The 25,270-nt window shown below is 45.7% G+C and overlaps 1 protein-coding gene and 4 non-coding genes across 7 annotated transcripts in view; 2 read left to right on the forward strand and 3 right to left on the reverse strand.

Annotated features, from left to right (window-relative positions):
• Positions 1-9,281, reverse strand: part of hmgxb4a (HMG box domain containing 4a) — a 47,815-nt gene extending 38,534 nt beyond the window's left edge. For 2 of the 3 annotated variants that reach the window (XM_060849314.1, XM_060849311.1), the window contains exons 1-2: positions 8,962-9,256; positions 1,832-1,958 (exon numbers count right to left, since the gene is read on the reverse strand). In XM_060849314.1, the coding sequence (XP_060705297.1) occupies positions 1,832-1,858 (27 nt within the window). In that variant the 5' untranslated portion in view covers positions 1,859-1,958; positions 8,962-9,256. Of the gene's footprint in view, positions 1-1,831; positions 1,959-8,961 lie in introns of all 3 variants that reach the window. The other variant, XM_060849313.1, reaches the window with a different exon arrangement.
• A 1,348-nt stretch (positions 9,282-10,629) lies between these two features.
• trnar-ccu (transfer RNA arginine (anticodon CCU)) lies at positions 10,630-10,702 on the reverse strand. The gene has a single exon. It is a non-coding gene; the product is annotated as a tRNA-Arg (tRNA).
• Positions 10,703-11,256: 554 nt separating this feature from the next.
• On the reverse strand, positions 11,257-11,329 carry trnar-ccu (transfer RNA arginine (anticodon CCU)). Its single transcript has one exon. It is a non-coding gene; the product is annotated as a tRNA-Arg (tRNA).
• An 8,864-nt stretch (positions 11,330-20,193) lies between these two features.
• On the forward strand, positions 20,194-20,266 carry trnar-ccu (transfer RNA arginine (anticodon CCU)). Its single transcript has one exon. It is a non-coding gene; the product is annotated as a tRNA-Arg (tRNA).
• Positions 20,267-25,191: 4,925 nt separating this feature from the next.
• On the forward strand, positions 25,192-25,264 carry trnar-ccu (transfer RNA arginine (anticodon CCU)). Its single transcript has one exon. It is a non-coding gene; the product is annotated as a tRNA-Arg (tRNA).
• The last annotated feature ends 6 nt before the right edge of the window (positions 25,265-25,270 follow it).

Here is a 25,270-nt window from a genome sequence, read left to right on the forward strand (position 1 = left end):
TTCCCGCAGCAGGAATAACAGAGCAGATGCAGTACGTCTTTACACTAAGTGGTGCAGAAGAGCACTTCCTGCTCGGTCATCAGCAAGCTTTATTGCCCCAACCTACCTTGTCCTGGCAACAGAGACCCACAAGATTTGTGAGCTTTGTGTGACTGTCTGATGGTGCCAAAGGCTGATGGGAAAGTAAATGGATGAATGTGCGTGTCAGGGGAGCTGATGCAGTACTGCTCTCAGGAATTCAGAAGGGTGAACAAAAAGCAACTCAAGATCATTTTGTAAATTCTGGTCCAGTCTATGCCAGCTGAAGGAAAGTCTTGTGCTGTAGACTTACATTGAAAACCTGAGGCAGATGAGTTAAATTTTGGGTTTTTCCAGGCATGGTTACAAAATGTAGATATTCATTCATTCAGTCCACATGAATTGGAACCCACGTCCCAGAGATAAAAGATCATATGCTAAGTCACCATGCACCCATCCCATTAACTACTTAAATTAACCACATGCTGCAAATACAAACGATTTTGTGAACTATTGAGAGAAGGTGCAACATTACAGTTTGCCATCCCACATACTGTATATATGTCTAATTATCTTATGACTGCAATTAAATTGTTACAAATAAGAAATAAAGACAGCTACCATAAAACTTAATGTACTGCATGGAATTTTCTCAACGAGCTGTGTTGATATATCGCCTTTACACTAGTAAATCAAGACTCTCAGGACTGCTATCAAAAAAAACCTGATACTGGGCCACTCAAGCGATAACCAAAAGCTTGGTCAAAGAGATAGGTTTTTAAGTAGCTTTCCAGAATAGAGAGAGGCATGAGACTGAGAGGTTTAGATATGGAATTCCAGAGTTTAGTATTGAAGGCAGCTGGAGGCATAGTCGCTAAAGCAAACTGGGCACACTTTTGTTGGAAACCCTACAAATGGCCCAGTGTATGTTACACTGGCAGGAGAAAAGGCCTCTGCCATACAGCATTATTGCAACAAAGTTTTATTTCAGTACTGGGAGCATGTGTACCAAAACTGATAAAACAATACAAACCAGCAAAGGGAGAAGCACCAGACTTCGGCAGATCAGCTCACCAGACCTGCAGTGGGCATGGGGAGAGAGCGCTTCGACAGGAATTGGCCGGGTACTCCTACTCCTGGTTCCCAAATAGCGTATGTGAATATTATGATTTGAATCAGATGATTCCCAGTCAAAAAGGTTGCTCATGTTAACCCAGGAATCTTGTGTCCTGAGTTCTGATTTTTCTACTTTGTTTTGCTTGGATTCTAACCAATACTAATTTTCACGTTTGAAAATGGCTCTTTTGGCCTGTTCACATTTCACAACAAGTTAGTGCTTTTTGATAAGACAGGTTGTGGTAGCAGGGCAAAAATCTCAAGATACAGAAATGAATTACTTAAAAAACGTAAACAGCAAGTTAGCACTGCATAAAGAGGGCCATTACCAATAAGTTAGTAACAATATGTATGACATAAGGTACATGAACCACTCCAAAACTTAAATAGTGCCCCTTGAAATAAAAGACATTTATAAAATTTCATGTCTATTAGGCTAAAATAAACTGTAAAAGCAACCTCAACAAACCAAATGTCTCTTTGTACTTTACCAAAAAGAAAACATCTGATGCAACAGATTTATAAACTGGAACTGTGCAGGTTCAAAACAGCAGCAGGAAATTAGCCACGCAAGAACGTGAGAGCTTCTGAGCTTAGTCAAGCATCTAGGACTCTTTCCAAACAAAAATCATACAGTTTAGACACAACTGGGTTGGTCCAAGCTATATTCAATCTGACATCACCTAAAGCAAATTACCTTCTTTTCTCTTGAATGCTTCATCATAAGCCATGACTGGAATATGAATTTAAAATATTGTCTGACTGGGCAAACATTTGGAAAACCAGGTGCTTCGGCCAGTTGGAGATCTCATCTGCATATAATCCTGCAGCATATAAGAGAGAAAAACAAAAATATCATATTTTAACATATCTCTTTTCACAGGACATAATTATCAAGAAGGATGAGATGGCCTGGAGCTTTTTCCCCTGGGGGTGCAGGGTGACTTGGTGCACATCAGAAAAAATATATAGCCAGAAATACTGTGAAGAAATCTAAAAATATGGCTTGTGGTTATTTTAAAAAATGCAAGAAATAATTCAGAAATGTACTGATCTACAGAAAGTTGAGAACATGGAATTTATCATATCAAGTAATTACTAACATATCACGGATATCTTTATGGGATTTCTGGACTTGACAAGATGATTGAAAAAGGAATGAGATGGGCATATAGAAAGGTTTAGGAGAATATCTAGGAGGTGATGCAAAGGTGAGAGAAAGCATGAGTTCATATTAGCACCAGCATGGACATGATGGGCCAAGTGGCCACTTTCTGTGCCATAAGCTTTCTGTGCTCTGCAAATTCTATGGAATATTTAGAACTATACATTATCATCATCTCTTCCAGTCTACACTGATCGCTGCTGGTGTCATGTTTAAATAATATTTGAAACAGGCAGCACAATTAAAAGTAGCAATATTAACATCAATAAATTCCATTAATTTATTCCAAACCCATACTCTCTAAAAAAGTACTTGGGCCGCAGATACATGGGAACACTACCAGCAGCAAATTCTTCTCTAAATCACACAACATCATGACTTGAATGGACCACCATTCTGGGTCTGGGTTAAAAACTCTCTCTTCCTAACAGCATTGGGGATATACCTACACCAAAAAGACTGCAGTGGTTTAAGACAACAACTCTCCACCACCTTATCAAGAGCAATTAGAGATAGGCAATACATGCTGGCCTAGTTAGAAACATCCACAACCCAGGAACATTAAAAAAAACTGGAAATAATCTCAGATTTGTTTTTCATTCCATCGTGAAACGCAATACATCTCTGACTCGGCCAGCATTTGTTGCTTTTGAGAAGGTGATGGTGAGCTACATTCTTGCACTGCTGCAGTTTATGTACACCCATAGTGTTGATGGAAAGGGAGCACCAGGATTTTAAGTCATTAGCACAGTTCAAGTCAGATGAATGTGTTATTATTAATGCCATTCTTTCATCAACTCAGTCAGCGGTCATAAAATGAAATTAAAGGTGAACCTTCTCCAACCTAATACTCAGATCATATAGATTATATAGTCTCAATGGCAGTTCACCCAGAGAGAAGAGTCAAACATGAACACCTTCCCTAGGAGGTTGCTCCTCAAGAGCTTACCTTTAAAATACATTCACAGCTGAAACTTGTGGCCAGGCCAATTCACTAAAACTTTTGATGGAGGGTGAGTATCTACCAGATATGGTTTGACTTTGCTAGTCATTGTAAGCAAGCTGTGTTCCTGAGATTTCCTGATGCAACAACATGCATTGAACCTTTGTCCACCTTGCATGTTGAACAGGGGAATCCTTACTGGCGTTTTAGACAATATTTGTCCATCTAGACAGGATACTCTCATTCCTTTCCCCAGTTCCTTCCCTCTGATATCACGACTCCATGTTCAAATGCTAACAATAAAATGTAAACTCCATGGCCAGGCACAGATGGATATGAAGAAGCCATGGCACCACTCAAAGAAAGCAAGGAATTCTGCTAATGTGCTCATCATAATTCCTTCCCAAATCCAGATTATTTAATTAATTTATACTGTGTCCATAGGTGTGGTTCAAGAGGTAGCACATCCACTTCTGGATCACATGGGCTCTGGTTCAAGTCCCACTCCACAACTTCAGCACCAATAAAAAAGTGGACGTGAATAGTCCCCTTAATGCTATCTTATAAAGGGTTGTTGTTACCATGCCAGCACTTATCCATTAAACAAAATCATGAAAGGATTCTCTGATCATTATCACATTGCTACCTATGGGAGATCCCAGTGTGGAAATTGGCTGCTATGATTCCTACATGATAACTGCAAGTATATATCAATTAGACACAGCTCCTTGAAAGTGGAGTCGCAGGTGGATAGAATAGTGAAGGCAGTTTTTGGTATGCTGTATTTTATTGGTCAGAGTATTGGGTACAGGAGTTGTGGGGGGGGGGGGGGGGGGGAAAGAGGAATTACTTGGAATTTTATAATTCTAAGTAATAAGAAAACAATAAATTAAAACTTAGTCTCTCAATGTTCACACAGAATGTGTCTTCCAAAATGCTTCTCTGCCTCTCCAGTCTTTCTTCTGCCGTCTGGAATGTTTCCTCTGTAATTTATTCTGTTCTGAATACTGAATCCTGGTGTCAGGAAGTGCCAAAAGTGCCAGGTACCTTTATGAATAGATGCTGCTTTTCCCCCGCCGCCCCGCCGCCCGCCCGCCCGTGTTATATCGTGTTATATCAGAACCGGCTGCATTTCAATTCAGAACACATTTTACTTTAAAATGCAGTCAAAAAATATAACAATAAAGCTTTTGGATTGCCGTAAAACCTACCTGTCTCAATAAATACGGGAGGAAACCTGCTCTTCTTAACCATTCTGTCAAAGACTAGACTGCCTTCAGTCAACATAGTTGACTCAATTGCTCTGTAAAGGTGCCCATGCAAGCTGTCTTGTCAAACCCTTACAACAAAGTGATTTCAGAAGGCAGCTCATTAATATCTTCAGGCCGACTAGATATGGGCAATATAAAGCAGTATGGCTAGTATCAGATGTGCCCTATGAATTAATTCTCTTTTTGAAGGCAACATTTATCCTAATCTTAATAACTTCAAAGCGATAACTTTTTTGAAGCCTTGACTGTAAAGAATAATTTGAGAGTAAAACTGTAAAATGTCTGAATAGTTGTTTGGTTTGGGATTGTCCATTATAGGTATGTACGAGTTCTTCGGATTTCAAAAGGAAGGATAAAAAGGTGAATCTGGCAACATGTCTTCCAGTCCTAGATTTCCATTGTGTTATAATGATCTGATATAAAGATGAATTTTAGGTTTTATTTTCACATTTTTTTTCTCCTGGGTAATTTTCTCCGCTCCCATAACGGGCCTCGATTTCTCACTGTATTAGATTTTTGCAAGTCCCGGCCAACATTTAGGGTAAAATCATAAATCTGGACATTTGGCAGATTTCCAAGTGTATGATTCTTGGGATGAAAGGATTGGGCCTTTGGCGTGTGATCGAGTAGGCTAGGTCTACATTTCTCAAGAGTTTCAATAAATGAAACATTTCATATAACATTCATATAAAGGGCTTAGCAGGGAAATGCTGGGAAGATTGGAAACACACAGTATGATCGCAGAATAACTTATTGGCCAATCTGCAATTTGTTCAACTAAAGGATTTAGAATCTCTGGAATTTTGTTTAATCACAGAGAGCTGTGGAAACTCCATCGAGTGCGTTCAATCATCCAGGAATATGGCAGGAAAATGGGCTAAAGAAACAGATCGACCAGAATCTGCGTGAAGGGTAGAAAAGGCCCCAAGGGCAGAATGGTTGACCTTTGCTCCTTATACTCCTATCACAAAGGAACCCTTTTGGATAAGATAAACAGTGGTCAGAAACACAGGAACAGAAAGCACTTGAGAAACTCAACAGGTCTGGCAGCTTCTGTGGAGTGAGGAGCAAAGTTATCTTTTCCAGTTCTATATATTCTTATTCAGAAGAGGGATTATGGAAGAATGGCTTTGTGCATGGGAAATACTGTCCAACAAACTTGAGTTTTTGAGGTTAACAGAGAGAAGAGCGGTAGATGTTGTCTACATGGACTTAGCAAAGTCAAAAAGTGTGGTGCTGAAAAAGCACAGCCAGTCAGGCAGCATCTGAGGAGCAGGAGAGTCTGCCTTTTGAGCATAAGTTTGACTCTCCTGCTCCTTGGATGCTGCTGACCTGCTGTGCTTTTCCAGCACCCCTCTTTTCGACTCTAATCTCCAGCATCTGCAGTCCTCACTTTCTCCTTATGAACTTAGCAAATTCTTTGACAAGGTTCCACATGGTAGACTAATTAGTAAAGTTAGATCATATGGGATTCAGGGAAAGCTTGCCAATTGGATATAAAATTGGCTTGACAGTAGGAGAGAGGGTGGTGGTGTAGGTGATTTTCAGACTGGAGGTCTACGACCAGTGATGCTCCATAGGGATTGATGCTGGGTCAATTTTTGTTTGTCATCTATATAAACAATTTGGATGAGAATTTAGGAGAAAATTGGTGACATGGTCAACAATGATGGTTATCTAAGATTACAAAGGAACCATGATCAATTGTGCCAACGGACTGAGGAGCAGCAAACGGAGTTACATTTAGATAAGTAGAAGGTATTGCATGTTGGTAAAACAGACAAGGGCAGGACTTATACAGTTAATTGTAGGGCCCTGAGAAATGCTGTCAAACATAAGAGACTAAGGGTTCAGGTACATAGTTCTTTTAAAGTTGCATCACAGGTAGACAGGGTGGTTAAGAAGGCATTTAGCATGTTTGCCTTCAATGCTCAGTCTTGAAGTATTGGAGTGAAATCATCATGTTGGGGTTGTACAGGACAGTGATGAGGCCACTTTTAAAGTATTGTGTCCAAACCTGGTGGCCCTGCTATAGGAAGATTATTATTCAATTGGAAAGGGTTCAGAAAAGATTCACCAGGCAGTTGCTGGGACTGCAGGGTTTGAATTATAGGGAGGGGATGGATAGACAGGGGCTTTTTTTGACTTGAGTGGAGGAGGTTGAGAAGTGACTTTATAGAGGTTTTATAAAATCATGAAGGGTATAGATAAACCGAATAGCAAAGATATCTTCCTAAGGTTGGTGGAGTGCAAAACTAGGCGGCATATTTTTAAGAGGAGAGGAGAAAGATTTAAAGGGGACCTGAGAGGCAACTTTTTCCACACAGAAGTATTTGTATGTGGAATGAACTATCAGAGGAAGTGGCAGATTCAAGTAAAATTACAACATTTAAAAGATATTTGGAGAGGTACATGAAAAGGAAAGTTTTAGAGGGATATGGGACAAACGCAGGCAAGTGGGTCTAGCTTAATTTGGGAAACCTGGTTGCCATGGACAAGTTGGACCAAAGGGTCTGTCTCCATGCTATGTAACTGTATAGGAAATACAGTACACTCTAAACATTAACTGTTTTGCTCATCATAGCTGCTACCATAACTATTGAGTTTCTCCTGCATTTATCATAAAATCATGATGGTTTACAACACAGATAAACGCATTATGGCCCCATTATGTCTGTGCCAGTTATGAAGCATGCACCTATTCTAATCCCATTTTACAGCACTTGGCCCATAAGACTTGAATACTATGATCTTTCCATTTTTATTTCAATACTCCAGCATCCACATAATTTGACTTTTATGATGATAACAGGAGAGTCACATGAATGAAGCAACAAGGCCAGAAGAGGACATATGGAGCAATGGACCTCTCTCTGCGCTGTACATTCAATATATTAACGGCCTCATACTTCCAGTTGGCACAACTAAATAGTGATAGGATAAAACAAACAATACTGCCCTGAGGACTAGTCAGCACAGATCAAAATTGGTATGCAAGGATTAAGTTTTTACTGAGAAACTGGCTAAGATTTTGGGAATTTAGAAAATGTAATCTATTTCAATAGATCTTAAATAGACAACGAAATATGACTCAATATTTAAATATTGACAGTATTAAACATTGCTTAAAAGGCACATAAAGTCAAAGATTTTTGTAAAGCCCTATTAATGCTGAAACACAAGAAAACTAACTTTAGAAAGGAAACAATATTTGATACAGCAGGATAAAGGATGCCGACTGGTTGGTTTATAGTTGGCAACAAGTTGCAACAGGATCTGTTGTCAATCTTAGTAAAATGATGAAATTCAAAATATTATTTAATGAAGATTAATTTAAATTTCTGATGAAGTTTCAACTTTTAATGTTTTTTGCCGATGCTTAAGTCCTGTAATTAAGTCCAAGCTATTATTTTCATCTACAACTTAAAGATGGAGAAAGAGACACTGGAAAAAGTTGCAAAAATTATTTACAAGAATATCAGAACTGAGAGGTTATGTTAAATAGATTGGGAAGGTTTCCTGCAGAGGAAATGAAAGCAGGATGAGCTGAGAGGTCTTGAGATTATGAAAAGAATCAAAATGCTATATGTGGATAAGATGGTTCCAGATACAAGGGAATCCAATACTAAGCAGGTCACAAAAAAATTAAGAATGCTACCAAGCATTCTTCATTAGTAGAGTACATAGAATGTGGAAATAGAATTTATTAACCATTTTACAACCCAGCAAGCCAAAGCAGAAGCAAGTCATCCTCATTGAATAACAGGAGAGTGAGGGACCTGGCTCAAAGGACTGGTGAAGGGAAATGATGAATGATAAACATCCTAGAGAAAAGAACACACAGACATGATGTGGGGAGATGAAGAGGAATGGGAAGAGGTTAATATAGACACAAATATTTCAGGCCAGCTTAGTTAAATAACTTGTCTGTGCTGAAAGCTCTCAGTAATACTCTGACAAATTACTGGAAAAACTCAGCAGATCTGAACCAAAGAAGAATCACTTGACTCGAAATGTTAACTTTCTTCCTCTCCACAAGTGCTGCCAGACCTGCTGAGTCTCACCAGCAATTTCTGTTTTTGTTTCAGATTTCCAGCATCCACAGTTGAGAGACTTATTTTATCTGTTTAATTAAATTACATCAAGATTGTGACTAACAGTTTACCCAATACAGATCTACATTAAACTCTTATCAAAATTATTTCTCAATGATAGCCTCCTATCCTGGGATTAATTTCAGACTTCAAAGTAGAATGTAATTAGGAAAACAAACTAGATTTCAAAAAATGAATAAAATTTAAAATAACGAACTGCATATAGAATAAATACTAACATTATAAGAGTTAAATTTCACGCTGCTATATTTGACTTTAGAATTGCTCAGAGGTTGTCACCTCTCCCTGCCTTCCCGCCCTTTCTCTTAATCTTTGCGCCCAGCACCCCCTCACCCTCCGACGCTCATCTGCCCGAATCCTCCCGTCAGCGGACGCCCACGGACAGCGCTCTCCCCCGGCCACAGTATCCAGGAAACACCGACGCTTTGTCCGATGAGGTAGGCCGCCCGCTGGAATCGTGACCTCCCGCTGCTCCCCGGCGAACCTGAGCCGTTTGTTCGGGGTCTTATTGGGTTTTTTTGTTTAACGGGTTCGGGAGACGCCCGCGGCTCCGTGCTCTCTCCGGGGCTGAGGCTCTCACCGTAAAGCCACCGGCTGGGGCCGACTTTCCTCGCCGAGGGCCGCCATCTTGGGCGGACAGAAGCGGAGAAGCTGTGGGCAGGCGGAGATAAGCGAGCACAGAGCGCATCGATCCATGTCTCCCGCCTCCCCGGGGCTCCCTGGGGGAGGGGGAGGGGAAGAGCCATTCACAATGTCACCCCAAAGCTTCCTACAACTTCATAATTCTGAAAGTAGGCATGAGATAAGCAATTGGAAAAGCCACAAGGCTGCATGATCTCGTTTTCTTAGGCATGAATCATACATTTTCCACAAAAATACAGCCCCAATGTTTAGATTTTACCATTATGCATTATTTTGTCATATTCATCCCTTCCAACAGTTTAGCTTCCCATCTGAAGGTCACACTTGCAGCATCACCACTACATTATTAACATGGCATGGGTATGAAAAAGACTTCGCCCTTGGCAAGTTCATCACATTAAATAGCTATGTAAATATAAGTCGTTGGCTTATCTTGACTAGATTAGATTGGATTACTTACAGATTACTTACTAGTATTGTTCTAACATGGATTGTAAAAATGGATACAATCTGGACAAGATTCCTGATGAAGGGCTTATGCTCGAAACGTCGAATTCCCTATTCCTGAGATGCTGCCTGGCCTGCTGTGCTTTGACCAGCAACACATTTTCAGCTGTGATCTCCAGCATCTGCAGATCTCACTTTTTACTCTAAGGTAGAAGTGAAAGAAGGTCCCTGGCAGGATCTGGATTCTTCGAGTAAAAAATGAGGTCTGCAGATGCTGGAGATCACAGCTGCAAATGTGTTGCTGGTCAAAGCACAGCAGGTTAGGCAGCATCTCAGGAATAGATTCTGAAAGGTTAAGATCCTCATGTTCCACAAATGAAATGTTCTCAAATACGAACTGTTACCCTCAGCAATGCAAGGCACAGTTTTGTTTTCCAAAATACATATAGTACACCATCTGGACAAAGTAATTCCTCATCAGTTAACACAAGTAACAATTTTTTTTAAATACCCAAGATGTGTATTTTTCTGACTCCAAATAAACGCAAACAATAGCTGTAATTACATCGTGTTTCCTACAGGAGGCAGAAGGTTAAGGTAAAAGTTACGAAGTTTCAACATTGACATTTTCTTTTCCTTTTTTTGCCCCTAAAAATAACTGACGGTAATAATCTTGGAAAATACGTTCCCCGACGAAATCAGAATACAGATTCCAAACTTTCTATGAATCCAATCGTAAAGTTGGATACATTTCCATTAAACATTTCAAATTAAAAAATCAAAGGTGAAATTGTATGTGTTTTACTTTCAAAAAAGTTTGAAATTAAATACATACATCAAACTTCTTTAAAGATGAGCAAATATACTTAATAAGTTGGTCTATGAAGACAAGTGAATAGAAGAAAATAAACACACCCCAGATGGGACTCGAACCCACAATCCCTGGCTTAGGAGGCCAGTGCCTTATCCATTAGGCCACTGGGGCTTCTCAACCCAGTTCAAATCGTCGGTTTTAAATACTGCAGCTCGGCTTAATTATAATGTGGTTTTCTGAGAGTTTTATACTCTAATTTGCTTTTCTCCCATTTCACCTCATGCCAAATTGGCAGCTCCTTTATGAATTGATGTCGCCTCCCGTTTGCCCCCAAAATGGACAGCCGAGAAATCAGCCAAACTTTGCAGAGTGAAACTTTGAGGAAAATGTAGCAGACAAGGTGGGGGGAAAAAAAAGAGGGGTTCGGTGTTATTTTACGCAGCATCAAAAAAAAAGTATTTGCAGTTAGTGAGGACGAAGTAAAACTGCAATGAGAGCAAACCAACAGAAAGCGAGCACTTAGCCCATTGCTGTCTCTTTCATTCAAGTTCACCCAAACCCTGTAACTTCCCAAATGCCTTGCTCAAGTCCCTATTGAACACAATATACCATCAACCCAACGCAGACACGGGGATTTTGACCCAGGGACATGAGAAGCGCAGTCAACGTGGATTGAAGATGAAGTTGACAAGGTCAACAATGAAGACAAGGCTTGAAAACTGGAGCACCCCAGATGGGACTCGAACCCACAATCCCTGGCTTAGGAGGCCAGTGCCTTATCCATTAGGCCACTGGGGCCCCAATGACTACGTACCAAGGACAAAACAACTTCTGCTGTGGTTGTGGCAAGTCAAATTAAACACAGTAAGTTGTATTTTGTCAAAATTGCCAGCTGAATAACATGCAACATTTGATACTCATGATAAAGCCAATGGAAATTATTTGAACATTGGTCTACCAAGGTTTTATACCATGGGGCTATAGTTATGCATCAGGATTACTTGCCTTCGTTTGTTGAGGTAAGAACTGAAAGATCTACAGATGCTGTAAACCAGAAACACAAACAGAAATTGCCAGAAAAGCTCAGCAAGACTGGCAGCATCTGTGGAGAGAAATCAGAGTTAACATTTCAGGTCCAATGACCCTCCGTCAGAACTCGGGGTTCTGAAAAAGGATCACTGGACCTGACTCTGATTTCTTTCTGCAGATGCAACTGTCCATTTTGAGTTTTTCCAGCAATTTCTGTTTGTGTTTATTAGTCAAGGAATTGAATACAATTACAGAGAGGTTACAAAGGAGCTGCATAAGACGTTAGGCCACAGATGGATTACTTGGAGAACCCAGTTTGCAGTTAGGACAATAGGTGGGAGGCAACTGCTGAGGATAACACGACGAATTTACAGGGGAGGTAGACAGATTAAGTGAATGGGCAAAACTTTGGCAGGTGGAATATAATGTGGGAAAATGTGAGATTATACATTTTGGCAGGAAGATTAGAACAATTAGACATTATTTAAATGGAGACCATCTGAAGAAAATTACAGCACAGAGGGATTTGGGAGTCCCCCCACATAAATCACAAAAATGTAATAAATAAGTTGAATTGGTAATGGGGAACATAAATTGCCTGTTTTTCAAAGACACTAACAGAAGTTGCTGGAGAAACTCAGCAAACCTGGCAGCATCTGTGGGAAGAAAGCAGAATTAATGTTTCAAGTCCAGTGACTCTGCTACAGAACTGTTAGTAGCGAGGGAGCTTTGTATTGATGCTAAAGCCAAAGTGAGGGGAGGGGAGGCAGTGAGAAGATAGGTGGAGAGAAAGTGGAGAGAGAGAGAGAGAGAGAGAGAGATGAAAGTGATAGGTAATGGAAAGCAGGCCAAGACAGAAGAAAAGATGAATAAGAGATAAGAAGAGATAAGAGTGAGAAAATGCTGGAAACAAAAAATGCTGGGAATCACAGCAGGTCAGGCAGCATCTGTGGAGAGAGCAAACTAATGTTTTGAGGCTAGACTGCTTTTCATCAGACCCTTCATAACTGTCACGTAGACTTGAAAAATTAACTGTTCTCTCTCCACGGATGCTGCTTGACCTGCTGTGATTTCACACATTTTTTGTTTTCAATACAGATTCCAGCAGCTGAATAATTTGTTCTTAGAAAATAGGCTAGCTGTGCTGAATGTAACCCATATAATTTGAAAATGGGCCCGAGGAGTATGTGGGAATGGGTGACTGTGACTAATTTTGTGGGATGGGCAAAAAACACGAAAGGAATGGAATCAGGTTCTAAAATTATTGAACTTGATGTTGAGCCCTAGAGGCTGCAAGATCCTCAAGTGGAAAATGAGATGTTGTTCTTTGACCTTGTGCTGAGCTTCACTGGAACACTGCAGCAGGCCTGTGACAGAAATGTTAGCATGGGAACATGGTGGTGTGTTGAAGTAGCAGGCAACTGAAAGCTCAGAGTCGTCGTTGCAGACAGACCATAGGTGTTCTGCAAAGTGGAATGGAACAATTGGGAAGTCTTGTTAAAACTATACCATATACTTTGAGAGTGTGGTGCTGGAAAAGCACAGCAAGCCAGGCAGTATCACAGGAGCAGGACAGTTGATGTTTCAGGCATAAGCCCTTGATCAGGACATCCTGATGAATGGCATGTTATGACACAGGGTAAACTCGCCTGCTTAATTTAAAACCAGCAATACAGAAAAGATTTATCCTGTGCAGTAATTTGTTAAGAAATCGAGTGGCCAAGAACTATGTAAAGAAAAACGAACAACTTTATTTCTGAAAGTCTAACAAAGGATAATTAACTAACCACTATTTGCAATTTATTTCTCTAGCTTATCCTTTACTTCCCTTCCATAATACTAGTCTGATAAAACTCCCAGATAAGATTGACATTGAGAGGAGAAAATCCAGAAAAACACACAATGAGAGGTCAGGGCGCAGTATTTAAACTCTGCCATGCTGACTGTAACTGCGCAGCTCCAGTGGCCTAATGGATAAGGCACTGGCCTCCTAAGCCAGGGGTTGTGGATTCAAGTCCCATCTGGGGTGTCTGACTCTTCCTTGTGTGTCCTTAATCTGCTTTACCAACAACTGCTTATCTGCATTCAGTTGGTGGGGTGTTCCCTCTCGCCTTACGCAGCGCTTTTGGGGATCTGCAGGATGAAAGCTGAATTCCCTGAAAGAGACAGCACAGTCACAATAGCTGAAAACCTGCTGAGAATCTCCTGGAGATGGCATGGTGGCTCAGTGGGTAGCACTGCTGCCTCGCAGCATCGGGGACCTGACTTTGATTCCTCCCTTGGCTTTCTGTTTGTGTCGAGTTTGCACCTTCTCTCCATGGGCTACTGCGGGTGCTTTGCTTTCCTCCCACAGCCCAAAGATGTGCAGGTTCGCTGGATTGGCTTTGGGGAATGCAGGCTGAGAGGATAGTGCTTGGGCCTGGATGGGATGCTCATCAGAGGCTGAGTGTGGACTTGCTGGGGTGAATGGCTTGCCCCCCTCACTCCCTGGGCTTTTATGAACAAGTTTGGAGCACATGGTCAGAGCTCTGCTGCAGATCGCAGTCAAGGCTTCTCTAAGGGACTGGCATCCAGGTGTGTGTTCATATCCTTCTTTTCCCTGATCTTCCAGAATGTTCTCTAGCTTTGGCCAAAGGGGTCATCAGCTGGGTTCACATCATCCAATGGAGTCACCTTGCCCGTAGCTAGACAACGGATTGACTCAGACTGACACTTCCAGTCATCGAGTCATAGAGATGTACAGCACACAAACACACCCTCGGTCGAACAGATATCCCAACCCAATCTAGTCCCACCTGCCAGCACCCGGCCCATCTCCCTCCAAACTCTTCCTATACGTATACCCATCCAGATGCCTTTTAAATGATGTAATTGTACCAGTTTCGACCACTTCCTCTGGCAGCTCATTCCACACACACACACACCACCTTCTGCCTGAAAATGTTGTCCCTTTGGTCTCTTTTATATCTTTTCCCACTCACCTTAAACCGAAGCCCTCTAGTTCTGGACTCCCACACACCAGGGAAAAGACCTTGGCTGTTTACCCTATTCATGTTCCTCATGATTTTATCAACCTCTGTATGGTCAGCCCTCAGCCTCCGATGCTTGGATCCTATCCTTAGAGGAACCGGTATCAGCTTCCACCGCTGTGCCTCTGTGTCCAACCTCATCCGTCCTCTTTTTCAGGTCTCCCAGCTGCTGTTCATGCTTCTGCAGCGCGATAGAGATCGGGGCCAGCTTCTCCTCTATCTGCTTAACCAAGATCGCGCGAGATTTGGCCAGGGCCTGGTAGGCAATCGAGCCCAAGGATCCTGCAGGCTAGGCCGGGGGCCTGGCCTCGGACACTGCCCCATCCGTCTTCAACATCTCTGGACGAAGAAAACGCAGGAAAGTTGATTTTTCACAATGTCCTGGGACTCCACAACATTTTCAGACTCCTAGGATATCGCGATGGAACGGATTGGGCGCTTGTGCTGTGGTGCCGAGCTCTGCAACACCATCGTCCGAGATCACCACCATCTTGGATCCTCACAGTGCATTGTGAGGAGAAAATCCAGAAAAACACACAATGAGAGGTCAGGGCGCAGTATTTAAAGTCTGCCATGCTGCATGTGACTGTGCGGCTCCAGTGGCCTAATGGATAAGGCACTGGCCTCCTAAGCCAGGTGTTGTGGGTTCAAGTGCCATCTGGGGTGTCTGACTCTTCCTTGTGTGTCCTTTATCTGCTTTGCCAACAACAGCTTATCTGGATTCAGTTGGTGGGGTGTTCCCTCTCGCCTTACGCAGCCCTTTTGGGGATCTGCAGGATTAAAGCTGAATTCCCTGAAAGGGACAGCACAGTCGCAATGGCTGAAAACCTGCTGAGAATCTCCTGGAGATGGCATGGTGGCATGGTGGCTCAGTGGGTAGCACTGCTGCCTCGCAGCATCGGGGACCTGACTTTGATTCCTCCCTTGGCTTTCTGTTTGTGTCGAGTTTGCACCTTCTCTCCATGGGCTACTGCGGGTGCTTTGCTTTCCTCCCACAGCCCAAAGATGTGCAGGTTCGCTGGATTGGCTTTGGGGAATGCAGGCTGAGAGGATAGTGGTTGGGCCTGGATGGGATGCTCATCAGAGGCTGAGTGTGGACTTGCTGGGGTGAATGGCTTGCCCCCCTCACTCCCTGGGCTTTGATGAACAAGTTTGGAGCACATGGTCAGAGCTCTGCTGCAGATCGCAGTCAAGGCTTCGCTAAGGGACTGGCATCCAGGTGTGTGTTCATATCCTTCTTTTCCCTGATCTTCCAGAATGTTCTCTAGCTTTGGCCAAAGGGGTCATCAGCTGGGTTCACATCATCCAATGGAGTCACCTTGCCCGTAGCTAGACAACGGATTGACTCAGACTGACACTTCCAGTCATCGAGTCATAGAGATGTGCAGCACACAAACACACCCTCGGTCGAACAGATATCCCGACCCAATCTAGTCCCACCTGCCAGCACCCGGCCCATCTCCCTCCAAACTCTTCCTATACGTATACCCATCCAGATGCCTTTTAAATGATGTAATTGTACCAGCCTCGACCACTTCCTCTGGCAGCTCATTCCACACACACACACACCACCTTCTGCCTGAAAATGTTGTCCCTTTGGTCTCTTTTATATCTTTTCCCACTCACCTTAAACCTAAGCCCTCTAGTTCTGGACTCCCACACACCAGGGAAAAGACCTTGGCTATTTACCCTATTCATGTTCCTCATGATTTTATAAACCTCTGTATGGTCAGCCCTCAGCCTCCGATGCTTGGATCCTATCCTTAGAGGAACCGGTATCAGCTTCCACCGCTGTGCCTCTGTGTCCAACCTCATCCGTCCTCTTTTCCAGGTCTCCCAGCTGCTGTTCATGCTTCTGCAGCACGATAGAGATCGGGGCCAGCTTCTCCTCTATCTGCTTAACCAAGATCGCGCGAGATTTGGCCAGGGCCTGGTAGGCAATCGAGCCCAAGGATCCTGCAGGCTAGGCCGGGGGCCTGGCCTCGGACACTGCCCCATCCGTCTTCAACATCTCTGGACGAAGAAAACGCAGGAAAGTTGATTTTTCACAATGTCCTGGGACTCCACAACATTTTCAGACTCCTAGGATATCGCGATGGAACGGATTGGGCGCTTGTGCTGTGGTGCCGAGCTCTGCAACACCATCGTCCGAGATCACCACCATCTTGGATCCTCACAGTGCATTGAGAGGAGAAAATCCACAAAAACACACAATGAGAGGTCAGGGCGCAGTATTTAAAGTCTGCCATGCTGCATGTAACTGTGCAGCCGCAGTGGCCTAATGGATAAGGCACTGGCTTCCTAAACCAGGAGTTGTGGGTTCAAGTCCCATCTGGGGTGTCTGACTCTTCCTTGTGTGTCCTTAATCTGCTTTGCCAACAACCGCTTATCTGGATTCAGTTGGTGGGGTGTTCCCTCTCGCCTTACGCTGCACTTTTGGGGATCTGCAGGATTAAAGCTGAATTCCCTGAAAGAGACAGCACAGTCACAATGGCTGAAAACCTGCTGAGAATCTCCTGGAGATGGCATGGTGGCTCAGTGGGTAGCACTGCTGCCTCGCAGCATCGGGGACCTGACTTTGATTCCTCCCTTGGCTTTCTGTTTGTGTCGAGTTTGCACCTTCTCTCCATGGGCTACTGCGGGTGCTTTGCTTTCCTCCCACAGCCCAAAGATGTGCAGGTTCGCTGGATTGGCTTTGGGGAATGCAGGCTGAGAGGATAGTGCTTGGGCCTGGATGGGATGCTCATCAGAGGCTGAGTGTGGACTTGCTGGGGTGAATGGCTTGCCCCCCTCACTCCCTGGGCTTTTATGAACAAGTTTGGAGCACATGGTCAGAGCTCTGCTGCAGATCGCAGTCAAGGCTTCGCTAAGGGACTGGCATCCAGGTGTGTGTTCATATCCTTCTTTTCCCTGATCTTCCAGAATGTTCTCTAGCTTTGGCCAAAGGGGTCATCAGCTGGGTTCACATCCTCCAATGGAGTCACCTTGCCCGTAGCTAGACAACGGATTGACTCAGACTGACACTTCCAGTCATCGAGTCATAGAGATGTACAGCACACAAACACACCCTCGGTCGAACAGATATCCCAACCCAATCTAGTCCCACCTGCCAGCACCCGGCCCATCTCCCTCCAAACTCTTCCTATGCATATACCCATCCAGATGCCTTTTAAATGATGTAATTGTACCAGCCTCGACCACTTTCTCTGGCAGCTCATTCCACACACACACACACCACCTTCTGCCTGAAAATGTTGTCCCTTTGGTCTCTTTTATATCTTTTCCCACTCACCTTAAACCTAAGCCCTCTAGTTCTGGACTCCCACACACCAGGGAAAAGACCTTGGCTGTTTACCCTATTCATGTTCCTCATGATTTTATAAACCTCTGTATGGTCAGCCCTCAGCCTCCGATGCTTGGATCCTATCCTAAGAGGAACCGGTATCAGCTTCCACCGCTGTGCCTCTGTGTCCAACCTCATCCGTCCTCTTTTCCAGGTCTCCCAGCTGCTGTTCATGCTTCTGCAGCACGATAGAGATCGGGGCCAGCTTCTCCTCTATCTGCTTAACCAAGATCGCGCGAGATTTGGCCAGGGCCTGGTAGGCAATCGAGCCCAAGGATCCTGCAGGCTAGGCCGGGGGCCTGGCCTCGGACACTGCCCCATCCGTCTTCAACATCTCTGGACGAAGAAAACGCAGGAAAGTTGATTTTTCACAATGTCCTGGGACTCCACAACATTTTCAGACTCCTAGGATATCGCGATGGAACGGATTGGGCGCTTGTGCTGTGGTGCCGAGCTCTGCAACACCATCGTCCGAGATCACCACCATCTTGGATCCTCACAGTGCATTGAGAGGAGAAAATCCAGAAAAACACACAATGAGAGGTCAGGGCGCAGTATTTGAAGTCTGCCATGATGCATGTAACTGTGTAGCTCCAGTGGCCTAATGGATAAGGCCCTGGCCTCCTACGTCAGCGGTTGTGGGTTCAAGTTCCATCTGGGGTGTCTGACTCTTCCTTGTGTGTCCTTAATCTGCTTTGCCAACAACCGCTTATCTGCATTCAGTTGACGGGGTGGGGTGTTCCCAGTCGCCTTACGCAGCACTTTTGGGGATCTGCAGGATTAAAGCTGAATTCCCTGAAAGAGACAGCACAGTCACAATGGCTGAAAACCTGCTGAGAATCTCCTGGAGATGGCATGGTGGCTCAGTGGGTAGCACTGCTGCCTCGCAGCATCGGGGACCTGACTTTGATTCCTCCCTTGGCTTTCTGTTTGTGTCGAGTTTGCACCTTCTCTCCATGGGCTACTGCGGGTGCTTTGCTTTCCTCCCACAGCCCAAAGATGTGCAGGTTCGCTGGATTGGCTTTGGGGAATGCAGGCTGAGAGGATAGTGGTTGGGCCTGGATGGGATGCTCATCAGAGGCTGAGTGTGGACTTGCTGGGGTGAATGTCCTGCCCCCCTCACTCCCTGGGCTTTTATGAACAAGTTTGGAGCACATGGTCAGAGCTCTGCTGCAGATCGCAGTCAAGGCTTCGCTAAGGGACTGGCATCCAGGTGTGTGTTCATATCCTTCTTTTCCCTGATCTTCCAGAATGTTCTCTAGCTTTGGCCAAAGGGGTCATCAGCTGGGTTCACATCCTCCAATGGAGTCACCTTGCCCGTAGCTAGACAACGGATTGACTCAGACTGACACTTCCAGTCATCGAGTCATAGAGATGTACAGCACACAAACACACCCTCGGTCGAACAGATATCCCAACCCAATCTAGTCCCACCTGCCAGCACCCGGCCCATCTCCCTCCAAACTCTTCCTATGCATATACCCATCCAGATGCCTTTTAAATGATGTAATTGTACCAGCCTCGACCACTTTCTCTGGCAGCTCATTCCACACACACACACACCACCTTCTGCCTGAAAATGTTGTCCCTTTGGTCTCTTTTATATCTTTTCCCACTCACCTTAAACCTAAGCCCTCTAGTTCTGGACTCCCACACACCAGGGAAAAGACCTTGGCTGTTTACCCTATTCATGTTCCTCATGATTTTATAAACCTCTGTATGGTCAGCCCTCAGCCTCCGATGCTTGGATCCTATCCTTAGAGGAAGCGGTATCAGCTTCCACCGCTGTGCCTCTGTGTCCAACCTCATCCGTCCTCTTTTCCAGGTCTCCCAGCTGCTGTTCATGCTTCTGCAGCACGATAGAGATCAGGGCCAGCTTCTCCTCTATCTGCTTAACCAAGATCGCGCGAGATTTGGCCAGGGCCTGGTAGGCAATCGAGCCCAAGGATCCTGCAGGCTGGGCCGGGGGCCTGGCCTCGGACACTGCCCCATCCGTCTTCAACATCTCTGGACGAAGAAAACGCAGGAAAGTTGATTTTTCACAATGTCCTGGGACTCCACAACATTTTCAGACTCCTAGGATATCGCGATGGAACGGATTGGGCGCTTGTGCTGTGGTGCCGAGCTCTGCAACACCATCGTCCGAGATCACCACCATCTTGGATCCTCACAGTGCATTGAGAGGAGAAAATCCACAAAAACACACAATGAGAGGTCAGGGCGCAGTATTTAAAGTCTGCCATGCTGCATGTGACTGTGCAGCTCCAGTGGCCTAATGGATAAGGCACTGGCCTCCTAAGCCAGGGGTTGTGGGTTCAAATCCCATCTGGGATGTCTGACTCTTCCTTGTCTGTCCTTAATCTGCTTTGCCAACAACTACTTATCTGCATTCAGTTGATAGGGTGGGGTGTTCCCTGTCACCTTACGCAGCTCTTTTGGGGATCTGCAGGATTAAAGCTGAATTCCCTGAAAGAGACTGCACAGTCACAATGGCTGAAAACCTGCTGGGAATCTCCTGGAGATGGCATGGTGGCTCAGTGGGTAGCACTGCTGCCTCGCAGCATCGGGGACCTGACTTTGATTCCTCCCTTGGCTTTCTGTTTGTGTCGAGTTTGCACCTTCTCTCCATGGGCTACTGCGGGTGCTTTGCTTTCCTCCCACAGCCCAAAGATGTGCAGGTTCGCTGGATTGGCTTTGGGGAATGCAGGCTGAGAGGATAGTGCTTGGGCCTGGATGGGATGCTCATCAGAGGCTGAGTGTGGACTTGCTGGGGTGAATGGCTTGCCCCCCTCACTCCCTGGGCTTTTATGAACAAGTTTGGAGCACATGGTCAGAGCTCTGCTGCAGATCGCAGTCAAGGCTTCTCTAAGGGACTGGCATCCAGGTGTGTGTTCATATCCTTCTTTTCCCTGATCTTCCAGAATGTTCTCTAGCTTTGGCCAAAGGAGTCATCAGCTGGGTTCACATCATCCAATGGAGTCACCTTGCCCGTAGCTAGACAACGGATTGACTCAGACTGACACTTCCAGTCATCGAGTCATAGAGATGTACAGCACACAAACACACCCTCGGTCGAACAGATATCCCAACCCAATCTAGTCCCACCTGCCAGCACCCGGCCCATCTCCCTCCAAACTCTTCCTATACATATACCCATCCAGATGCCTTTTAAATGATGTAATTGTACCAGCCTCGACCACTTCCTCTGGCAGCTCATTCCACACACACACACACCACCTTCTGCCTGAAAATGTTGTCCCTTTGGTCTCTTTTATATCTTTTCCCACTCACCCTAAACCCAAGCCCTCTAGTTCTGGACTCCCACACACCAGGGAAAAGACCTTGGCTGTTTACCCTATTCATGTTCCTCATGATTTTATAAACCTCTGTATGGTCAGCCCTCAGCCTCCGATGCTTGGATCCTATCCTTAGAGGAACCGGTATCAGCTTCCACCGCTGTGCCTCTGTGTCCAACCTCATCCGTCCTCTTTTCCAGGTCTCCCAGCTGCTGTTCATGCTTCTGCAGCACGATAGAGATCGGGGCCAGCTTCTCCTCTATCTGCTTAACCAAGATCGCGCGAGATTTGGCCAGGGCCTGGTAGGCAATCGAGCCCAAGGATCCTGCAGGCTAGGCCGGGGGCCTGGCCTCGGACACTGCCCCATCCGTCTTCAACATCTCTGGACGAAGAAAACGCAGGAAAGTTGATTTTTCACAATGTCCTGGGACTCCACAACATTTTCAGACTCCTAGGATATCGCGATGGAACGGATTGGGCGCTTGTGCTGTGGTGCCGAGCTCTGCAACACCATCGTCCGAGATCACCACCATCTTGGATCCTCACAGTGCATTGAGAGGAGAAAATCCACAAAAACACACAATGAGAGGTCAGGGCGCAGTATTTAAAGTCTGCCATGCTGTATGTAACTGTGCCGGCCCTGTGGCCTAATGGATAAGGCACTGCCCTCCTTATCCAGGGGTTGTGGGTTCTAGTCCCGTCTGGGGTGTCTGACTCTTCCTTGTGTGTCCTTAGTCTGCTTTGCCAACAACCGCTTATCTGGATTCCGTAGGTGGGGTGTTCCCTCTCGCCTTACGCTGCACTTTTGGGAATCTGCAGGATTAAAGCTGAATTCCCTGAAAGAGACTGCACAGTCACAATGGCTGAAAACCTGCTGAGAATCTCCTGGAGATGGCATGGTGGCTCAGTGGGTAGCACTGCTGCCTCGCAGCATCGGGGACCTGACTTTGATTCCTCCCTTGGCTTTCTGTTTGTGTCGAGTTTGCACCTTCTCTCCATGGGCTACTGCGGGTGCTTTGCTTTCCTCCCACAGCCCAAAGATGTGCAGGTTCGCTGGATTGGCTTTGGGGAATGCAGGCTGAGAGGATAGTGGTTGGGCCTGGATGGGATGCTCATCAGAGGCTGAGTGTGGACTTGCTGGGGTGAATGGCTTGTCCCCCTCACTCCCTGGGCTTTTATGAACAAGTTTGGAGCACATGGTCAGAGCTCTGCTGCAGATCGCAGTCAAGGCTTCGCTAAGGGACTGGCATCCAGGTGTGTGTTCATATCCTTCTTTTCCCTGATCTTCCAGAATGTTCTCTAGCTTTGGCCAAAGGGGTCATCAGCTGGGTTCACATCATCCAATGGAGTCACCTTGCCCGTAGCTAGACAACGGATTGACTCAGACTGACACTTCCAGTCATCGAGTCATAGAGATGTACAGCACACAAACACACCCTCGGTCGAACAGATATCCCAACCCAATCTAGTCCCACCTGCCAGCACCCGGACCATCTCCCTCCAAACTCTTCCTATACATATACCCATCCAGATGCCTTTTAAATGATGTAATTGTACCAGCCTCGACCACTTCCTCTGGCAGCTCATTCCACACACACACACACCACCTTCTGCCTGAAAATGTTGTCCCTTTGGTCTCTTTTATATCTTTTCCCACTCACCCTAAACCCAAGCCCTCTAGTTCTGGACTCCCACACACCAGGGAAAAGACCTTGGCTGTTTACCCTATTCATGTTCCTCATGATTTTATAAACCTCTGTATGGTCAGCCCTCAGCCTCCGATGCTTGGATCCTATCCTTAGAGGAACCGGTATCAGCTTCCACCGCTGTGCCTCTGTGTCCAACCTCATCCGTCCTCTTTTCCAGGTCTCCCAGCTGCTGTTCATGCTTCTGCAGCACGATAGAGATCGGGGCCAGCTTCTCCTCTATCTGCTTAACCAAGATCGCGCGAGATTTGGCCAGGGCCTGGTAGGCAATCGAGCCCAAGGATCCTGCAGGCTAGGCCGGGGGCCTGGCCTCAGACACTGCCCCATCCGTCTTCAACATCTCTGGACGAAGAAAACGCAGGAAAGTTGATTTTTCACAATGTCCTGGGACTCCACAACATTTTCAGACTCCTAGGATATCGCGATGGAACGGATTGGGCGCTTGTGCTGTGGTGCCGAGCTCTGCAACACCATCGTCCGAGATCACCATCATCTTGGATCCTCACAGTGCATTGAGAGGAGAAAATCCACAAAAACACACAATGAGAGGTCAGGGCGCAGTATTTAAAGTCTGCCATGCTGCATGTAACTGTGCAGCCCCAGTGGCCTAATGGATGAGGCACTGGCTTCCTAAGCCAGGGGTTGTGGGTTCAAGTCCCATCTGGGGTGTCTGACTCTTCCTTGTGTGTCCTTAATCTGCTTTGCCAACAACCGCTTATCTGGATTCAGTTGGTGGGGTGTTCCCTCTCGCCTTACGCAGCACTTTTGGGGATCTGCAGGATTAAAGCTGAATTCCCTGAAAGAGACAGCACAGTCACAATGGCTGAAAACCTGCTGAGAATCTCCTGGAGATGGCATGGTGGCTCAGTGGGTAGCACTGCTGCCTCGCAGTATCGGGGACCTGACTTTGATTCCTCCCTTTCTGTTTGTGTCGAGTTTGCACCTTCTCTCCATGGGCTACTGCGGGTGCTTTGCTTTCCTCCCACAGCCCAAAGATGTGCAGGTTCGCTGGATTGGCTTTGGGGAATGCAGGCTGAGAGGATAGTGCTTGGGCCTGGATGGGATGCTCATCAGAGGCTGAGTGTGGACTTGCTGGGGTGAATGGCTTGCCCCCCTCACTCCCTGGGCTTTTATGAACAAGTTTGGAGCACATGGTCAGAGCTCTGCTGCAGATCGCAGTCAAGGCTTCGCTAAGGGACTGGCATCCAGGTGTGTGTTCATATCCTTCTTTTCCCTGATCTTCCAGAATGTTCTTTAGCTTTGGCCAAAGGGGTCATCAGCTGTGTTCACATCATCCAATGGAGTCACCTTGCCCGTAGCTAGACAACGGATTGACTCAGACTGACACTTCCAGTCATCGAGTCATAGAGATGTACAGCACACAAACACACCCTCGGTCGAACAGATATCCCAACCCAATCTAGTCCCACCTGCCAGCACCCGGACCATCTCCCTCCAAACTCTTCCTATACATATACCCATCCAGATGCCTTTTAAATGATGTAATTGTACCAGCCTCGACCACTTCCTCTGGCAGCTCATTCCACACACACACACACCACCTTCTGCCTGAAAATGTTGTCCCTTTGGTCTCTTTTATATCTTTTCACACTCACCCTAAACCCAAGCCCTCTAGTTCTGGACTCCCACACACCAGGGAAAAGACCTTGGCTGTTTACCCTATTCATGTTCCTCATGATTTTATAAACCTCTGTATGGTCAGCCCTCAGCCTCCGATGTTTGGATCCTATCCTTAGAGGAACCGGTATCAGCTTCCACCGCTGTGCCTCTGTGTCCAACCTCATCCGTCCTCTTTTCCAGGTCTCCCAGCTGCTGTTCATGCTTCTGCAGCACGATAGAGATCGGGGCCAGCTTCTCCTCTATCTGCTTAACCAAGATCGCGCGAGATTTGGCCAGGGCCTGGTAGGCAATCGAGCCCAAGGATCCTGCAGGCTAGGCCGGGGGCCTGGCCTCGGACACTGCCCCATCCGTCTTCAACATCTCTGGACGAAGAAAACGCAGGAAAGTTGATTTTTCACAATGTCCTGGGACTCCACAACATTTTCAGACTCCTAGGATATCGCGATGGAACGGATTGGGCGCTTGTGCTGTGGTGCCGAGCTCTGCAACACCATCGTCCGAGATCACCATCATCTTGGATCCTCACAGTGCATTGAGAGGAGAAAATCCACAAAAACACACAATGAGAGGTCAGGGCGCAGTATTTAAAGTCTGCCATGCTGCATGCAACTGTGCAGCCCCAGTGGCCTAATGGATAAGGCACTGGCTTCCTAAGCCAGGGGTTGTGGGTTCAAGTCCCATCTGGGGTGTCTGAC

The sequence above is a fragment of the Hemiscyllium ocellatum genome, chromosome 33 (genome assembly GCF_020745735.1).
Source record: "Hemiscyllium ocellatum isolate sHemOce1 chromosome 33, sHemOce1.pat.X.cur, whole genome shotgun sequence".
NCBI classification, from domain to species: Eukaryota; Metazoa; Chordata; class Chondrichthyes; order Orectolobiformes; family Hemiscylliidae; genus Hemiscyllium; species Hemiscyllium ocellatum.